This window comes from Artemia franciscana, chromosome 4, assembly GCF_032884065.1.
Source record: "Artemia franciscana chromosome 4, ASM3288406v1, whole genome shotgun sequence".
NCBI classification, from domain to species: domain Eukaryota; kingdom Metazoa; phylum Arthropoda; class Branchiopoda; order Anostraca; family Artemiidae; genus Artemia; species Artemia franciscana.
Window position 1 is genome coordinate 4,934,511 of NC_088866.1, and position 21,458 is coordinate 4,955,968.

At 34.7% G+C, this 21,458-nt stretch overlaps 1 protein-coding gene across 2 annotated transcripts in view; it reads left to right on the forward strand.

The window, feature by feature from the left end:
* The window catches only part of LOC136025887 (zinc finger protein 543-like), a 55,279-nt gene that overhangs the window by 21,973 nt on the left and 11,848 nt on the right, over nt 1-21,458 (forward strand). For both annotated transcript variants that reach the window (XM_065701934.1, XM_065701935.1), the window contains 3 exons: nt 3,320-3,464; nt 11,831-12,332; nt 21,004-21,255. In XM_065701934.1, coding sequence (XP_065558006.1) covers nt 3,320-3,464; nt 11,831-12,332; nt 21,004-21,255 — 899 coding nt within the window. The remainder of the gene's footprint in view (nt 1-3,319; nt 3,465-11,830; nt 12,333-21,003; nt 21,256-21,458) is intronic.

Below are 21,458 nucleotides of genomic sequence, written 5' to 3' on the forward strand. Positions count from 1 at the left end.
TTTAGTGTAGTACTTGATAAGGTAAACAACCACTAGATATCTAAAAAGAATGATGACAGTAGAGAAGCTAGTAATATATGAGAGTGCTGTGTTACGTGTTACGCTAAAGTTTGACTCTTTCTCTTAACTCTACTTTTTAAAACAGTAAAAAAACTTTAGCGTAAAGAGCGGGGTGTTGATGAGGAAGCATCCCCTTTCATATACGAAGTAATTTCTGTTCGTTTTAACTTTTAATGTTGCTCCTTACTTTCCGTTAAAAAAACTTGTTTTTTTTATTTAATACTAGGAAGAGTGAAGAAGGCATAACTAGTTTGTAGGAAAAGGGGATTTTCCTGCTCATCGCCCCGCTCTTTACGCTATAGTTTTTTACTGTTTTAAGATGTGGAGTTAAGAGAAAGAGTCAAACTTTAGCGTAAAGAGCGGAGCGTTGAGGAGGAAAAGCCCCTTTCATATATGGAGTAATTTCTGTTCGTTTTAAGTTTTAATGTCGATCCTTACTTTCTATTAAAAAACTTTTTTTTTTTATTTAGTTTCTGAACGTTTTTGAATTAATGCATGTTTTGATTTTGACTCTCCGCATATAAATAATTAAAACGAAATTTGCATATTAATTGTTTTGGCTAAATGGCTTTCTCATAGTATTAATCGGAAGATTTTGAGAAAAAAAGGAGCGGGGGAGGAGGCCTAGTTGCCCTCCAATTTTTTAATTACTTAAAAAGGCAATTGCAACTTTTAATGTTTAACGAACATTTTCGTTAGTAAAAAATATACGTAACTTACGTAACGAACTTCTATATTCGTATGTTTTTATTACGTATAAGAGGGGGTTCACCCCCTCGTCAATACCTCGCTCTTTACACTAAAGCTTAAACTTTGTCCCAATTCCTGAAGAATGACCCCTGAATCACAAAGGCTGTAGAATAAATAGTTGAAATTACTAAAAATACTTCAGCGTAAAGAGCGAGGTATTACGAAGAGGTGAACCTCTCATATGCGTAATAATTTCCGTTCGTTTTAAGTTTTAATGCTGCTCTTTAATTGCAGGTGAAAAAACTCTTCATATTTATTTTTTCATTGTTTTTTTTTAAGTAATGCTAAAAAATCCTGCGCCCCCTTTATTGAAATTCTCTTTCCCCATGACAAATCCCTCTATGGAAAGATTCTCCCACGTAACCCCCTCGACTTCTTCTCCCCCACCAAAACAAAAAAAAACCTTAAAACGTCTGTAGACTTCCCAATAACCATTACTATATGTAAACACTGGTTAAAGTCTGTAACTTGCAGGCCCTCCCGCAGGGACTGTGGGAGAGTTAGTCGTCCCCAAAGACATAGTTATTCGGTTTTTCGACTATGGTGAATAAAATGGCTATCTCAGAATTTTGATCCGGTGACTTTAGGGGAAAACATGAGCGTGGAAGGGGGCCTAGGTGCCCTCCAATTTTTTGGTCACTTAAAAGGGCACTAGAACTTTTAATTTCAGTTAGAATATGCCCTCTTGCAACATTCTAGGACCACTGGGTCGATATGATCACCCCTGGGAAAAAGAAAAAAAAAATAAACACGCACCCATGATCGGTCTTCTGGCAAAAAATACGAATATCCACATTTTTGTAGATAGGAGCTTGAAACTTCTACAGTGGGGTTCTCTGATACGCTGAATGCCATGGTATGATTTTCTTTAAGATTTTATGAATTTTAGGGGGTGTTTCCCCCTATTTTCGCAGGCTCGTAACTTTTGATGGGTAAGACTAAACTCGATGAACTTATATATTTATAATCAGCATTAAAATCTTTTGATGTAACTATTGGTATCAAAATTCCATTTTTTAGAGTTTTGGTTACTATTGAACCGGGTCGTTCCTTACTACAGTTCGTTACCACGAACTGTTGAAAAACTAGCCACTGGAAGCTCTATTCTCCTCCAGTCCGCAAACAATGAGTATTATATAAAAGAATACACTGTTTTTGATTGTGGGAAGTGGGGGTACCTGTCCCCAGTAGTTCAAGGCCACTAGGCCAGCCGCTACCAATACGGCTCTTCCTACTCATTCCCACTCTCTTCTGCACAATCAAAAACTATAGATAAATCACATCCTTTTAAAATTGACTTCTTCAAGTGTTAATCGTTACTAAACAATATTTCTCTTCTTTAAGATATCAATTGCTGCCTTAAATATCTTACGATCAATTTCCTGTGGCAGGTTAGAATCCAGGATAGCTGTATAAGTATTTGGAATCTTAGACAAGGAGCAGAAACGCTTAGGAGCAACAGTCTCCTCACTCTGAGCCTGGTAATCAAATAATACATGCTGGATTGTTTCATCTGCTGAAAAGCAGATTCGGCATAAAGGGGAATAATGTAGCGTCCAATTAAATAACAAGCTATTTAGAAGTAGGGCACCTGATTTCAGCCGGTAATATAGCACTGTATTTAATCTTGTATGAAATGGAGATGTAATTAATATACTGTGATTAACATTGGATCTTCGCCTGATAATATCTCATGAATTCAGGTCAGAGGGAGGACTAAGGATTAACATGGAAACCTTTGCTGCTAGAGAATCAGCCATATCATTATATTTGATGCCTTTATGACTTGGAACATGTTGGAAATAAAAATCATTGCCTTTAGTCGTAAAATTAAGAAGCTGTTTTCTAATATTATATAAATCCTTGTCATTGGCAATTCTAACAATATTTTGGATCAATAATAATGCAAATTTTGAGTCAAAGAGACATAGTATATTTTCAGATTCTATGTTATAATTTATAAGTGCATCCAAGGCCAGGCGAATGGCACATAATTTGGCAGACAAGATAGAAGATCCCAATGGGAGAGGAGAATAGATGTTCAAATTAAGGGATGAGATACATGCTCCTAATCCAGCTCTCTCCCTCTGTACAGATCCATCTGCATATTTTTTTTTCTATGATTAGGGTACGCCAATCCTGTCAATTAAATTGTGTTTTACTTTTTCATTTCATAGAGCTGGGCTAAGGGTTGCCACCACAGTCAGTTCCTAAAGTACTAAAATTGCCCGAATTTGCGTGCTTCAGACCGATTTTTGATTCTACAGCCAAAAATTTGATTGTAATAGTTCTAAAGTAGCACTTTCGTGTTATTGGTGGCAACTCTTAGCACGTGCTACAGCGGTACACATAATAAAATAGGGCTAAAATAGCAATTTCGTGCTACACCTGAGAACCCTGCTTGAGGTGGTCAGATCTTTTGTTAGCCTGTTACGTGCTTCCATTTTCATTTTAGACAATCAATAGGACTGATCTACTAGTAAAGTTACTTTTGTCTTTTATTTTACAGACTTGAGTTGGTTAGATCCCTCATTAGCCTATTATACACTGGTACTACAGTTTTAGACAGCCAATATGTTGATCATTTCAAGTCATTGCTAGAAGACTTAGAAATTGAGCTGGACATAAACACTTCGGAAATTATACCACATAATGTAAGTTTTAAGTTAGTTTGAACTAATGCCTTCAATCAATACTTTGAGAAATGTTATGGTTTTGTTGCAACATAAGAATGTTTTCTGAGAGTATATGGCGTATTAAGTACTTTGCTGGTATATCCAAGATTCGTTGGATTGGGGTCGGGAGACAGGCTACTAAAGAAAGTATATGGCCAAATTAATAAGAAATTCAACTTATTGAACTTTTTTGTATTTTCAGTATTTACAAATTTCATAGAAAACATATGAAATTAAAATACCGTTTATAATTCATTTCGGCATCTACAATGGATCCTTATCCATAGTTGTCTGTCAACATCCTGGAGGAACGTGTGGATGATAATATTTTGAGCAAAATCCTGCTGTATGAGAAAGGCAAACTTAGATTATTGGCTGCGATTAATTCTCATAGTTTTGTTCAATATTTAACCTTAAACCTTTACATCTCTGATAAGAAAATAACTGAATTAACCTGGAGTAACAATATGCTGTGCTATTTCACAGGCAGTGGTATTGCGCTGCCAAAGTAAAGTGAGGTCTATGAATTTTTTAATCTGTTTTTGCCTACGCAATTCGTATGGAAGAACAAGAGCCAAGGCCAAGAGCTCATATAACCCTTGTGACGAGATCGGAACCTAAAATTAGACTCGATACTAGAGTTATTGATTTTGCTGTTCTTTGTGAGGTCCTTCTAAATATCAAATTTCGTTAAGATCCGATAACCCATTCGTATTAACGCATTTTTCTAATTTTTCGGAATCAACCGCCCTTCCACTCCCCCCCCCCCCCAGATGGTCGAATCGGGAAGTGAATGTTTCTTATTTAATCTGGCCATATTGTTCAGCCTAGTTGAAAGGTCCAATTACTATGCCTCTGGAAATGATACCCCCCCCCCTTCCACACAGCCCTTGGGGCGAGGGATGTAAGCTATGCAACTCGACAATTGTTTACATATAGCTTTTATTATCGTGAAAAGGGGCACTTTTGACCCTTGGTATCTAAAAAGGCCAAGGGCATTCAGATGAAGTTTTCAGGGAATCTTGAAGGGAGTGTTTGAATCAAACCATAGTAGGTGCATGCAAGTTGGGGAAAGGTATATCTCACGAATGACTTAGGGTGTTAACTTGGAACTTTCAAGCAACAATGATGGGGGTGATCAAATGACAAATGCAATGTGTGTCCGCTACTACTATTACTGCTACACCAATTACTATTTTACTACAACCAGCCTAATACATCTACTTCTACTACGCGTACTGCTAAGGCTGTGGGTATTAAGATGAAAATTTCAGGAATTTTTCGCAGGGAGTTGAATGAAATCAAAACACACTATGTTCATGTTGGTTGTCAAAACGGCGTATCAGAATTATCTTAGGAATTGCTTAAACTCTAACTTTAGAGTATAGAAGTACTAAGGACATCAAAACAAAAACATTGTTTGCCCCCTAGCTCCATCTTTGGTCTATTCGTACCTGAAAACTGGGATTTTATGCAATTTACTGATTGTTATTATACACCTACAACGACTGTTTTAGCTTTGTAAATCATCTTCGTTGTTGCCACAATTAGATCTTTAAAGAGGTGAGCTTAAGCCTATCTTATTTATAAACAAAGCCTCACCAACGTTTTAGACACCCAAGGTGTCTGCAGCTTGTCGTCATGTATTACAACACCATTAGAATGAAACACCCATTCTGTTTAGTCAGGCTGTTGAACAGATATAGGCTAGTGGGAACATGTAAAAATTAAGTAATAATGCATTTTCAAAACAGAAGAAAGTAATAATTTTATTTTATATATCATTAGTCAACTAAAGGGATAAATATAATAGAATAGCCTTAATGTTTTTTCCAAAGAAATATTTTGTTGATGAATCAATTAACTAATTATTTGAAGCTTTTGACCTTGAATAACATTGATAATACTCATACTAATGCGTAGCTTAGGTAAGTTATACTTCTAGAACTCCGTGATTATCTATTCTTTTACCTCATTTTCTGATGACTTCACACCTATTCTTTATTTTTGAAATCGGCGCCAGTTAGTGGAAAAAACTGAATTAGAAATTAAAGATTTTTCCCGTTTAAAAAACGAATTTCCGGTTTTTCCTAATTTTTAAGACGTTTACGGTTGATTTAATCAAACAAAATAGGTTAGTTGGAAAACTATAGGTTCTATTACTATCTTAGTTCTATGACTATCTACCTTAGTTCTTCTGCCCTAGGAATGACGCATGGACGGATAATAGACAGACTTCTCTATTAACAAATGAACTAGAATCATCTTTATAAAATCCTAATAAGGGGGTTTATGCTAGATTTGCCTCTCACTCAATCGGACTATCTGTCTTGGCTTTTTCTACAATTAGCCATGGCTTGATGCCCACAACTATTCGATAGTTGTCACTATCGAATAGTTGGGACTATCACTAGTCCCAATATAGTGGGACTATATCACTAGTCCCACAGCTATATGATAGTTGATTGTGGCTTGATAGTTGTGGCATAGTTGTGGGCTTGATGCCCACAACTATTCGATTTTAATTCAAAATCAACGGAATCCATTACACTTAATCCATTTAAAGAATGATGTTTCATTTTATTGTCCTTGGTACTTTAAGTTAAAACTTTCAGGGCATAATGGGGGGATATACGACTGAACAAAAGGCTATATGCGCCTACTGTTACTATTACTACTACTACTATTGAACTAAATTGATAGAGTTAAAGTTCACCCAGGTTTTAAATGTCACAGAAGAAACGTATCAAAACAAATTGGATATTAAGTTGAAATTTTAGGGGGATCTAGAACTGAGTCAAAATAAACTATATGTATTCATATCAAAAGGGTATGTAATATCCTAAGAAAACTGAGGGTATTCCGTTAGACCATCGGGAGGGTTTTTTGGCGGTATTAAACTAAATCAAAAAGTAAAATCTGCATTCAGTTTTGTCCAAAAAGAGCAAATCTCTTGTATCGCAGAAACTAAGATATTAGCAATAAGGACTGAAGGTTTTAGCTTAAAAGCGTCAGGTCATAATGAGTTACAAATTCAACTGAATTAAAATGTACTCTGTGCATCTAAGGATGTTAAAAGGGTGTATGTGCGATATCTTGGAAAGGTCTTAAGAATTTATTTAAAACTTTCAGGGCTTTTGGATAGGGGGTACATGATTAATATTTGTCTTTACTCAAAATAATAACGTGATGTCGGTTAGAATTCCGTCAGACTTATAGAACCCCAAAGACTATACAGATTTTAACCCATATATTTGGTTATTTTTCCGTTTATCAATCAATCCAACAATTATAGTACAACTATCATTACAAATTATTGTAAAATTTTGTCCAGCATAGAATAGTTAGTCAAAATCTGGAGTTATTGTGAGAAAAATTGAAAAGATTTAAAATACTCTTTTTTATCCGGTGAAAAAATGCCAATTGAAAATGAACACAAATCTTTAAAAAAAAATATTCCAATAAAAAATCTTTTAAAGGAAAGGTGAATGGCAACATTAAACCAAAGATGTGCAAAAATAATTCACTGTCAACACTTAAACAACCCTAAATGAACCTTAAACAAACAGAAATCACACAATAACCAAGTCAACGAGTAGAAATTACCATAAAGAGGAGTAAGGCTAACATCCCCTTTGCCTTCTAAAGACCTGAACTTAATTTGTAATTTAATGGAAACGAATACATTTTAAATATTTTCATTTTTCTAATTTTAATAAATTCAAATTATTAAGACTTTCAGGAGTGTCTTAATATATATTAAATATAATAAATATATATTAAACTGTCTTCCACTTCTCCCTCGAAGAGCGGTGACCAAGGCCTATTTCATGCTTTTTTTTTTGGGGGGGGGGGGGGGGGGCTACAAAAATACTTTAGAAAACGAAACAAAAGTCTGTCTATATGTAGTTTTGTTACTTGTTTATGGAGCAGAAATGAAATGTTGCTGGGGGGGGGGCTTCAATCAGAATAACAACCTTGCTGGATATGGCCCTGGTGGTGAACCTTGCGTTTTTTCCATGAGATACTTCTGTCTCGCTAATGTAGAGCTAACAAATTGTTTGCTGATTCTCTATTACCAATGGGCTTAAAGATCTAAAGGATCCACAGTTACGTGTGGTATCTGTGGTATTTTTATACCACAATTTATTGTATTATATATATATATATATATATATATATATATATATATATATATATATATATATATATATATATATATATATATATATATATTTATATATTATATATTATATATTTTTATTTATATATTATATATATATTTTTATATGTATTTATATAATATGTGGTGTTTTAAGTTGTAAATGTAACTTTGATGCTGATACCATAATTATATTAGCAACTTAGAAATGAAAACTTCAACTTTCAGATGACTTTTCACTCATTATCCACCGGTGCTCTACTAAAAAACATTTCTGATTGTTGGTTTGGCGAGTCAGTGTCGCTGAACAACCACCTTAACTTGGCGGCTCACTTACTATCCACTCACTTTCACTCGAAATTCTCCGAAATTTTTCTAAAAAAAACCCCTGAATAATCGATCTAACAAATATTCTCCGAAAGACGGTTAGGACATCAAACTGTCGTTGAATAGTCCCCTTAAAATGGGGGCTCACTCTGTATCATTTTGGGGCTTACCTGACGCAAGAAATTGGAAAATTCAAAGAATTTGAGAATTGAATCGAGTGCAAGAAATTTGAAAATTGAAAGAACCGCTGAAAGTGCTTAAGTTTTGTGGTCTTGCTTTTTATACGCCCATGTTGTTCCTATTGTACCATAATTTGTAGTTAAAAATGATCATTAACGTTAAAAATCTTACAGCTCCATAATAACTTTTAAGGAAGCTTGTTTTAGGTATATTTTAATTTCAATTGACATATACATACAACAAGAATTTTCTATCCATAAGAGAACTTATTGCATCATATTGAGTTCTTACGCACAATAAGTAAATATTAATTTAATAATTTTCAGGAAACGCTTTTGATTACAGTTCGGTTATTGAAATTGACTATTGAATGAAAAAAAGAAAAAAAAAATCCAATTTACTGGACCCGTAGTAAAGATATTAGACTATTTAAATGGTAGGCGGGTGTAAGAGAAATATGTTAGCTGCAGGCAAAGAGGTTTTGTAAAAGGCAGACACAAACAGGAATTTCTTTGGGGGTGGAGGGGGATGAGGGATGAAATAAACACTTAGGTGTCTTGGAACTGTCTAATTGTAACAAAACTCGTAAAAAATGTCAGGATATGCGTGAAAGGGGGCTTGGGGCTAGAAGGCTCTCCAGGACCCCTCTCCTTGCGCATACGGACCCGGTCAATGTTTTCTCCACGTTTTTGTGTCTTAAAAGTGATTATAGATGTACTTTGCCATTCTGTAAAGTAAGCTGTTCAACATAAGCATGTAAAATGGTTTGTGATGGACCATAAAAAAATTCAAAAAAATGTCCCATAAAAAATGTCAAAGTGGCAGTTATAAAAAAAAGTAAAAAACGCCAAAAAAAGAGTAAACCAGTAGGATTAAAAGGGAACAAACCAAATAAAAGCACAAGCACAAATTTGTTTCTTGACTAAACAACAAAAAGACAAAATTTATTAAAAAAGAAAATGGTGAGACTAAAAAAAAACGAAAGAGACATTAAACAATCGAAAGTTAAATAGAAAGTTCTGGGGAAGGGGATCCACTTACCTAACATATCAGCTATGTAAGGGATGAAACTTTTTCTGTATTTTTCAAAGTAAATTTTATTGGTGTAAGGAGGGAAATTTCTATTGAAGCAGAATGAGGGGGCAAGGTAAAGGGGGATGGGGGAATCGACTAGGGAAAAGGGAAATCTCCCTTACTCGATGGCTAGCCCAAACACGCTGTAACGCATGTAAAGTAAGTCTCGAGGCACAAAATTATGCGCACCTACTGTGTTGATAATGCATCTCATTGGTACGTTATCTGTGGGGACATTCGAGAGTTAAACTATGTTCAAATTTCAAGCGTAATTTATTTTACATAAATATGGTAATAAATATGGTCTCGAGGCACAAAATTATGCGCAACTACTCTACTGATAATACATTTAATTGGTACGTGATCTATGGGGACATTGGAGAGTTAAACTATGTTCAAATTTCAAGTCTAATTTATTTTATATAAACATGATAATTTGGAAAAGATAAAAGCCTGGAACTGCAGTTTTTCTATTTTTATAATGAATGTGGAAAAAAAATACAAATGTATACAATTAGTAAACAATGCTATTAGGGTTGATGTAGACTTTTTAATAGAAGTGACCTATGGATTCGGCCATGACTGCCGCCAGGAAATTCCCCAGGTGTTTATTCTTTACCTGGATTTGGGAGCATTCCTCATTTGCCTCTATTGATGGACTTTTTTAAATGTCTTCTTATGTCCCAGAAAGTCCTTCCCCCTGACGCCTCACTTGTAGCGCTCGTGCCTAGAGCATAACAAAGAAGATGTATTGTAAATTTGGTAATTGTACAAAATGTCGTTTATTGAAATGTATTACAGGCTTTTTAATTTTTTATTTTCGAATGAATATGCCTTAAAAAGTTTTCTTTTCTAGATACAAAATCTAGAGAGACCCCCCTCCAAATTGGTACCCCTCTGGTGGATATTGGTGGCAATTCATGGAGGGGACAAAGATTTATGTTTCAAAAACTAGGGGGGGGGGGGGAATTTTGTTCTATTTTCAATTTTTCAATGAAAATACAAGAAAAAAATTCCAATGAAAATACCGAAAAACTAAATTTTTCAGAAACCAAGAGAAGGGGGCAAAGAATCTTGGGAGACTAATGAAAATGTCATTTTGTTTATAAATCTTATTTTGAATCGATTATTTCAAAAAAAGAAACATACCCCTTGAACCTCAAGTGGAAATTTTCAAAATTTTTGGACTGGTTGTAGTATAGCTTGCTCTGCAATCCCGTCGATAAATTCGTCGAAGGTATTGATAACGATATCGTTTACGAACTTCGAACGCCGCACACTTAATGTGAACTTAACTGCTTAGAACTTGTTAGACAACATGTAGCAAACGGACTAAGTATTAAGGAATATGCGGGCTTATTTTGTAAAAATGTTTTTTTAACCGTCCATAATTTTGCGTAAGATAGACAGGAAACACTTGCACTTGACTAGTCTTTGTTTGATTTTCTTGAACTGTTTAAAGAATTTTTTGTTCCTCTTGTAAATTATCTAGGGGTTTATGTTTTCTTCTTAGTCCTAACGGCACTAAGCAGCAAAGAAAAAACAACAATTGCGAAAAACACAATAGAAAGTAGTCAAAATTTGAAGTTTTTACTGCAATAGAAATTTCAGTCACAATTGGAAGTTTCAAAACTTCCAAAAAAAAACTTCCAAAAAAACTTCCAAAAAAGTTTCAAAAACTACTTTCAAGAAACACTTTCCATTACTTGGCTGGAGTCGTTTTCCATGCTTTCCAATTTGTGTCTTCTTGCGAAAAACGGTAAGGCAGCTTTCGGCTTGCCGTGAATAATGGAAATAAACTATGGAAGGCTAAGCCAGCTTCGCTTTCCAGTTCGCGATAAAAGGCATCTAGTAGTCTCTTGACAATACAGTGATGATGACCCAGAACTGCAACATTTTATAGCCCCCACTAGGCAGACGAAACTCCGCTAAAATTAATCTGCACATGTTTTTATGATGACCTAGAACTGCAGCATTTTATAGCACCCACAAGGGAGACGAAACTCCACTAAAATTAATCTGCACACGTTTTGTTGATGATCCAGAAATGTAGCATTTTTATAGTACCCCCACTAGACAGATGAAACTACATTGAAATTAATCTGCACATGTTTTGAGGATGACCAGAACTGCATCATTTTATAGCACCTTGCCAGGCAGACGAAACTCTACTAAAATTAATATGCACACGTTTTGATGATGACCCAATCTGCAGCGTTTTATAGCACCCCACCAGGCAGACGAAACTCCATTAAAATTAATCTGTGCGTGTTTTGATGATGATCCAGAACTGCAGCATTTTAAAGCACCCCACCAGGCAGACGAAACTCCACTAAGATTAATCTGCACATGTTTTGATGATGACCCAGAATTGCAGCATTGTATAGCACCTCACCAGACAGACAAAACTCCACTAAAAATAATATCGAACCTCATTAAAATTAATCTACACATGCTTTTATCCAATTATTAACAAAACGTTCAAATTGTTTGCGCCAAATTTTTAGGTTTTTAAGATGTTTACTAGATTTTAATTTTAGTACAAACTTTATATGCTCATCAGTTATTAGCCCTAGCCTAAGCAAGTATATAATTTTTCTAGAAAGCTTCAGGGCATCTAAACCTTTCGCTTGATGAAGACAATGATGATTCAGAGCTTCAGTCTTTTATAGCACCCCCACCGAAAAGACGGAATCCCATCAAAATTGGTTCAAAACCAGGTCGCCCCAGGAAAATTGGTACTGAACCTCCTAGAACAGACTGCATTCAACACGAAAGAGCTCCCTCTGCAGTTGCTACTGAAGAAGTAGCATATCACTGCAATGATTCCAAGGACCTGATGAACGATGATGCGTCAGTTGAGATGCGGAATGATGCAGCAATAGAGAGCACAATTGATTCTAGAATTATCTATATTGCTGATGATAACTACCCCAAAAATAAATTGAGCCAAAAGAGCGAATTAACTGACGACGAAGAGAGCCCTTTGGATGATTTTTTAGTTGATGAGGATGATTATGGCGATGGTGAGAGTGGGGCTGATCAAAAGAAGCTCAGAAAGCGGTTAAAAAAGGATGGCTTAAAAACAGATAAAAAAGACGAAGGTAAGATCTGTTAATACAGAATATATTTATTTTACAAAGAATAAATGCTAAACAATGTAAATAAATCGATGTCTCCCGCGAGACTTAAGGGGAATTAACACAATAAGGAATCAGCTTATCTAATTCATGAAAAAATGATTTAGCAGATTCATGGTGGTTAGAATTGCGGCCACAGTCAAGACTCTTTTGTCTTAAGAGTGGCCGTTAATGGTAAATTGTTTGTTTAATTCTTATGTTTTGGATGAAAATAAAAAAAAAAAATGTCTAATGTCGTTCATTATAAATGTTTTTAGTTTGTGCGGTCAAACTATTTATCAAACTATTTAGAATAGATTGGACAGTCTTTCCATGAGTAGATAGTTTTGTAAAATTAGCGTAAAATAAAAGCTCGGTAAGTAAAATAGGTAGAATTGGTGATATGAATTGGTAGAATTGGTGGATTCGATACCATAAGGAATCAGCCTATCTCGTTCATCATAAATGTTTTTATTTTGTCAAACTATTTAGAATTGATTGGGCGGTCTTGCCATTACTTGTAGAGCTTGGATAAACGGCAGAAAACTAAAAGCCGACATATACTTTTCCTGAAATCCTAGAAAAACCTTGTAATTTCTATTATTTTGTGCCAGTGACGGAGATATTTGGTTTAAAGGAAACTTGTATCATTAGGAAGTAGAAATTTTGTTGTTTTTTTTTTCGATCAAACGGAGCAGAATTTTTTTTTAAAAATTCAGGAAAGGGTTATCCCTAAAAATGTTCTAGTATACCTGCTATGAAGTTTCCAAAAATCACCTCAAAAAAATTTGGAATTTGATCAATTTCACAGCTCTTTGAATTTTCTGTGGTTCAACCCGCTTTGATTGAATGCTGCTGACACAAGTCGATTGTTTTTTCAATCAAATTTTTTATTCAAATCGCCAATTTTCAGTAGGTTTCAATGATAAAATCTACCAATAGACCCTATGTCTTTGAGACAGTCAGTTGACGTCGAGTGGTGTTTAATGTATTGAATCCTCTAAATTGCTTGATAATACAGCTTAGGATCCAAATGTAACCACTAATACTTTTAGGATACTCAATCATGATAAACTACAAAAAGGGGTGAGAAAGAAAGAAAGAAAAATTTGTCAAAGCCCAGAAAATCTCTCTCTAATTCTTTTTTTTAGTACTTTTTTCGGTATTTTGGTATTTTTTTCAGTCAAACGGAGCAGAATTTTCTTTTTAAAAATCAGAAAAGATTTATCCCTAAAAATGTTCTAGTATACCTGCTACGAAAATTCCAAAAGTCACCTCAAAAGAATTTAGAATTTGATCAATTCGACAGCTCTTTGAATTTTCTGTGGTTCAACCCGCTTTGATTGAAAACTTTGCTGACACAATTCTATTGTCTTTTCAATCAAATTTTATAATCAAATCACCAATTTTCAATACATCTCAACGATAATTAGTCCCTTGGAAGAATTTGGTTATAAACCCTTGCCTTTGAGAGAGTCAGCCGACGTTGAGGCTCAAAAAATGATGTTTAATGTAGCGAATCCTCTTAATCGCTTGATAATACTGCTAAGGATCCAAATGTAACCACTAATACTTTTAGGATACTCAATAATGATAAACTAGAAAAAGGGGTGAGAGAGAAAGAATGAAAATTTCTCTCTAACTCTTCAAGTCATAAAAGAGTGACATACAAGAGCTGACGCAGGAAATGTGTCCCAGATAATGCGGTATACAATTAAGGGACAAAAATTAAATCTACTAAAGGGGTAAACATGGACAATTTTTCATTACTGGGCGCCGTATTAGGTAAACATACCACTCAATGCCTTTTGATAATAGATAATTTTGAACAATATGAAATATTCAATTATTATATATTAATTTCTATTGCACCTTGTCTTCTTCCTGTGTTTTCAATCGCACTATATAGTCCATTTTTGGTACTTTTGCAATTTGGATAATTGGTAATTATGCTAATCAAATACCAATACCCAGTCGGTAATTGATAAAAATTTTTAACATATAATTTTTTTGTGTGTTCTTTCTGAACATAATAATTGATTTATGCGGAAGGTCAATTTTAAGCCCTTTATTGAGTCTTAAAGATCCAGTTTTGTCCTATTAAAGGTTGTATTCTGTCATGTGTCACTCTTCTTTCAAATAGTGCACCAGTAAATTGAATCAACTGTGACCAAATCAAGAAGCAGAAAATACATGGAAAATAAGAATAGAACATTCTTAATTATCGGAACCATAAATCCTGCTATCCGACGCTTTCAGTAGACCCAATATCTGATAAAAACCCTACAGCATAGGTCAACACAAAAAAAATGAGAAGAACAAAAGGGAAAACATAAATTACAAAAGAAAAAGGGATCATAAAAAAAAATCTGGGATAGTCACATTCCATATCTTTCTTTTTGGTAAAAATTTGTTGATTCCATGTAACGTAAATCATGGAATCATCACGCGCTAAAACCACCGTGAAAAACACATAGCTTAATAACATAGAAGACAAAATAACTGGGAGCAAGTCCGCTGCTGCAGGCCACACATTTTTTTTATTGGACATTCTCCACCAGTTGAGGTTCAAGGCACAAAGGTCCGCGGCCTCAAACGAGCCATAAATGTAAAACTATTTACATCTAATATTCTTTGGTTTAAAGTAAAAGTTTTATTTATACAAGCAATCATAGTTAAGAATAATAATTCTAACTAAATGGCACTAGTACTTACAACGAAAAGAAGAAAACGCGAGATTATAACTTATTAGACACTGACATGTAAAAAGGAACGAACGAATTGGCGAAACGGTTTGTTCTTGGAGTTGGCAATTCCAGTCTCACTTTGTTAGCTGAACTTGTGTTTATCTTATTCCTTAAAACTCGGTGGTAGAATCTCTCGATGTTTTTTACTGCTAAGAAGAAATTGGCCAAATTTGTAGATCAAACCAAACGATGTTCGTAAAGGGACGGTAGTTGTAGGACAGAAAATGCGATTCATAATTTACATATACGTCTGAAAGAATAACTTTGAAGGCTCTTTTTTGTAGTGACGCAAGTTGATAGCTTAGGTAATTTGTGTTGTTGACTTGAGGGCCACATACAGGAGAAGCATACACGAGAATTGGTTGGAAGTATCTAAGATAAGCCGTCTTAAGTTGGGATACAGAAAACCCGAAACGACGTATTAAGATAAGGGTACGCATCGCACCATTTGCCTTTTTAGGGATTGTATTAACATGAGTAGTCAACGAGCAGTCAACGCTAAATGTGACACTGAGAATTACAGCCGAAGTCACACTAGAATACGGTGGAGAAGGACTGACAACATTAAAATTAAAGAAAGATTTTAGTTTTTCTTTCGTTGATTTGAAGGCTGTTAATAGTAAATTAGTCTTTAAAGTTTCTCATTATTGTCTTGCTGAATTCAGGGACTGCCTCGAAATTTCAATGAAATATTTAAGAAAAATTGACAAGTCGTCTACGTACCTAAACCTGTACTTAAACTCAGAAAGGACGAAGTTTATAACTGTTTAAAACAACAGCGCTGCAAGTCTCGTGCCTTGTGGAACACCACATGTGAACTCAGCCAGTTCGGAGTTGCTGTCACCAGTGAAAAGGCTGTAGACACATCGGAAATGGTCTTGCGAAAAATCGATCACTAAAAGGAGAATATGCTTGCGGGCACCTATTGTGCATAAAATATATCACAGCTATGATATGGCGAATAAGGTCAAAGGCTTTTCGGTGATTCACTAGGATAAGATCGACAATCACTCTTCCTTGGTCAAGTCTCTTGACAATAAGGTGATACGTTCTCACTAAGTAAACTCAGTCTTCATTCAGACTTTGGCCAGTTAACATCTTAAATAAAAAGTACATTTCACGGACTACTTGTTTACTTGTGATAAATTATATTTCATGGATGACATGTTTTCTTGTTATAAACCTGGGCACGGAGCTAATTGATTTTTGCTTGGAAAAAAATTTATTATGCTAACGTCTGATTACACAAGAGACGAGTGACTTTGAAAAACTGTACCTGTATTTTGAGGATTGTTGTTATGCAATCATTCCGTTAACATCGTTAATGCAGTGGGACGGTAGCGGCCAATGAAATGAACGAATAAATAATGGCAAGGCCATGATGATGTTACAGTAAATATGGAAAATATGAAAAACTTTTGAACTGCGTGGCATATGATGGTTTGAAATTGAGAAATGACAAGAAAGTAAAAACTGATGGTGGTTATGAGAGTGGTGATAAATCGAATGCAGGTCTAACGTCAACCCCAAAAATTCTAACAGGGGTTAAAAGGCTTACACCGGATGATTCTATTCTGGATTCGATTGGCCAATGTTTACGACAAGAATGTGTAAAAACAAATTTTGGAAAATATTGTAAGAATTTTGCAGCTATTGGAAACGTTACAATCAGACGTAAAACAAATTAGAGAGTCCCTTCATAGTGTAAAGACTGACGTACAAAATATACAGAAAACTGTTCATGAATTAGGCGAAAGATTTTCAGCTATTGGAAACTTTACAATCAGACGTAAAACAAATTAGAGAGTCCCTTCATAGTGTAAAGACTGACGTACAAAATATACAGAAAACTGTTCATGAATTAGGCGAAAGATTTTCAGCTATTGGAAACTTTACAATCAGACGTAAAACAAATTAGAGATTCCCTTCATAGTGTAAAGACTGACGTACAAAATATACAGAAAACTGTTCATGAATTAGGAGAAAGATGCACGCGTGTGGGAGCTGAAACAAGTGAAACAAATAATCGGGTAGATAATCTGAAGTCTAAGATGGAAAATTCAGGATGAACTCGTGAATGATTTCTTTGCCCAAGCTATATCATTACAAAATCATTCTTTCATGTTGCAGCATACAGAAAGAAAAAATAACTTATTTTTCTGGAATGTGAAGATTGATTCATTGTTAGAATCGCGAAAAATACCATAAAAAGACTGCTAAATGAGGGATTGGAATTGGAAGTGGAAGATATTCCACCATTTTTGGTAATACAAGATGTGAGTAATTTAATCAAAATCAAACTTACAGATTATAAGGACCGATACAGCATAATGAAAAATGCAAAGAGATTAAGAGGAAAGTAGCTGGAGATTGGGAAATCAATTTTTATTATGGTGTTGATAGAGAGGTTCGATGTTAATAGAGAGGTGCTATAAAGGAGTTTTAGATGATGTTATTAGAGAGGTGCAAGAAAGGAGTTTTAGATGATGTTAATGAAGAGGGGCGACAAATTAGAAAGGAATTGGTGTTAAAAGAAAATATTTGATGAAGAGGTGGTGAATGCTGGATACCACCCGTGGTACCGCCGGTTCTTTCAGTTAAATCTGGAGGTAACGTTGAAAAGGTTGAATGGTTCAAACTTCTGAAAATGTAAATAGTGGTTTTGAGCTAGTTATTTATAGTGTTTGGATTTTATAGAGGTTAAATGAAAAGTCATTAAAGTTTGCTTTGCCTATTAATGAAGTCATGAGCCATAATCGACCCACTGAATATTTTTGTTTTGGGAGTTGATATGCATATACATATCGACCGGTTTGTTTATTTGTTGTTTTTTTTATTTTTGTTTTTTATGTTGTTTTTTTTACTGTGATAGTTGATACTTCCTTGGATATTGTAAGATGCAGAAGTTACTTTTGGAAATTAGGGTTTTCTACTCCTCCTTTGTCCTTCTGTTGCCCATATTTGATTTTGGATAATGATTAATTTAATTATTAGGTTAAGGGAACTTGAAAGGAGCCCCCTGGGTCCGTGTGGATTGATAGATGGTGTTCTGCATTGGGATTATGACGTAAGTGAGAATAGTGAATGTGTAGATTCCCGGTATTCTTTATTTTGTGAGATGAGTGATTGGAAGAATATGGGAGAAATGAAATTATACAACATGAACTGTCAAGGAATAAACACATCATATGAGTACCTTGATGAGTTATGTGTTAAAACTGAACTGCCTATTCTGGCGTTAACGGAAACTTGGCTTAGGGATCATAATCCTACTTTATTAGAAATAGAAGGTTATAATCTGTATATGTAAAATATTGTACTGCACCAACGTGGTGGTTTAGCTGTATATGTAAAAAGTGGATTTGGTGTACAGACTAGTTAGATTTAGTAATTTATAGGCCACCTTCAGGTAATGTTGAGCAGTTTATTGAACTGATTGATGAATTTTTGGGAAAGTTGCCAAGTTCAAGAATGCCTTGTTTTATTTGTGGTTATTTTAATATTGATTTAAATATGGTTAATAGGAATAGTAAGATAGGACATTTTGTTAACAAAACGTTAAGTTTTTTCCCCCCAATTAACATATTCACACGAGTGACAGAAACTTTGGAGTCTGAAATCTATAATATTTTTGTAAATATTAATTATTTGTGCCCTACTTGCTATTAATAGTGTATCCGACCATTTTGGGGTAGCAAAATCTGTACCCAGGTTAATCAGAGGTGTGTCAGAGGTGCCTGTTATTCCTAGTAATCCGCCGTGAGCGTCGGATAGTTGTGTGGCTAATAACCTATGTACTCATTTTTTAGAAATAGGGCTAAAAATATCGACATCTGTGGAGTGCATAAGCGGTGATGGTATATACCAGAATTTTCTTCTTGAAGCAAGTGATACAACAATTTATCTTCAAGCGGTGAGATCGCGTGAACCTGAGGATACTTTGTAAAGTCGAAAAAATTGGCAGCTGGAATGGACTTTATAACCTCTCAAATAGTCAACAAATTTACCCATTTATATCCAGTCATCTGTTGTACCTTTTTAATCAATGTTTTGAATTGGGAGTGTACCCTAATTGCTTGAAAAGTCCGTTGGTTACTCTTCTGTATAGTGGAGGTACCAAGGAAGACATGAACGGGAACCAAGGAAGACATACCGTCCGATATCTCGACTTCCAGCGATTTCTCGTATTTCTGAGAAATTGACTCATAGATGACTGATGGATTATTTAAAAAAGATATTATTTTTTTCAATCTTGTCGATTTGGTTTTAGGAAAAATATGTCTACAGAGCATGCTTTATTATTTTTGACTACATTTGTTAACGATTGCCTGGATTCGGGTTTAAGGGTAGATTAAATTTTTCTAGATATTGTGAAGGCTTTTGACTGTGTCGATCATGACAGTTTATTAGCTTGAAAATGCTGGAATTTGTCTTAAAAGTCTCAAGTTGATAGCTTAATTTCATATTCATTTTATTTATTTTTTATCCAGTCTTTTCAGTTTTCTCATTGAAGCAACTCTATTTACCTTCTATTGTGTTCTATCACAGTAGCAACAATTAAATATATAGCTCCTTTTTTGTCTTGGTTTTAGATTTTATTGAAATTTAGGCTATTTTAAATCTTTATTTCTTAGCGTTTTAGTTTGTCTTTTCCTTATTTTGGCCGTGGTCCTGTTTGTTTTCTTCATTTTCAGATTTCTCTTTGTTTTTGTCATGTCTAGCCAGCTCGGCTTTAGATCTTATATGGGAAATATATACTTAGGGTAATATATTTGCACATTTTTTTTTTTTTGGGGGGGGGGGGGTAAAGCATGTTGGTGGTACAGTTGAAATATATTAACTATGATTATTCTGCATATTATGGAATAAGAGTTGTTGCTTTCATCCCTTTCTATCCAAAGGTAGATAAAAGGGGATACAGTTTAAGCATTAATTTAGGGTTTAAGATTGAATTTCCGAGCAAAGCGATTATTACATTCAAAACAGCATAAAAAAGGTATCGAGTGGCATGTTCACCTTATTCGTAAGTCAGTAATGGAAAGGTCTCTATAATCTACCGCCCGAGGGAGTAAAAGAAATCTGAGTTCTAGACAAATTTTAGGGATAATACGTAGAATTATCGGAAATGAAAAGAGTAGTTTGAATAAATTTTTGCCGTAAATTTCGCCCTTTTTTGGATTTATTCACATATTAGCTTCATTATCCAAAGCTCAACAGAATATCCTAGGTTTTAAATTTTTTTATTCAGTTGCTTGTATTCTGTTCAGTGTAAAAATAATAGATAATAGGGCTGCAGATTCTGACAAAAACATTTTATTTTTTGACTTGAATATTTAGAATTTTTCTATATAAACTATCAACCTTGCACAGTATAAGGGAGAATCTTTCCTTCCTCCTCATCTCCTAATTAGTCTAAACGACCTTTATCAAAAATTGAAGAATAGTGACCATAGAAAAGTAAGATTGGTCATGTTTCACCCTCCCTTGCATTTCTAAAGCTCTATGCACAGATATTAACAGTATTTTCTTGATTTTTGGCTGTATTTTAGCTTTATTTTTTATATCGTTATTTTTTTTTATCGTACTCCTGTAGCATCTGTAAAACATCCTATCCGAGTGGTAAAGCGATCAAGGAGCATTACGCATCCCATAAGAAAGGTGGCTTCTATCAGTGCACTGTGTGTTTTCAGCAATTCCGAGCCTTTGCGGTACTGTATCTTCCCTTCCTCCTCATCTCCTAATTAGTCTGAACGACCATTATGGGAAATTGAATAATAGTCACCATAGAAAATATAAGATTGGTCATGTTTCATCCTCCCTTTTATTTCTAGAGCTCTATGCACAGGTATTAACAGTGTTTTCTTTATTTTTGGCTATATCTTAGCTTAACTTTTTATATTGTTTGGCAGGTGGTCGTACCTACTCCTGTAGCATCTGTAAAACATCCTATCCGAGTGGTAAAGCGATCAAGGAGCATTACGCAACCCATAAGAAAGGTGGCTTCTATCAGTGCACTGTGTGTTCTCAGCAATTCCGAGCCTTTGCGGTACTGGCAGTTCATAACAGGAAACATACAGGAGAAAAACCATTTAAATGTAAATTCTGTCAAAGGGAGTTCGCCCACAAGGCATCGTTTGACACCCATTTAAATAGACATACTGGTAATTTATTTTTAATTTTCTTTTGCAAAAGTAATGATTATTTATTTAAACCCTTTATACCAACAAAATACAATAATTGGGGCATGAAGGTGCAAAAATCAGTAGTTAAATCAAGATAAAACCGAAAAAAAGCTGTTGAAAAAAACCTTGGGAAAAAAGGGGAAATTCAGAGACCTAGTACGAAGAACTCTTGCAGCACCAAA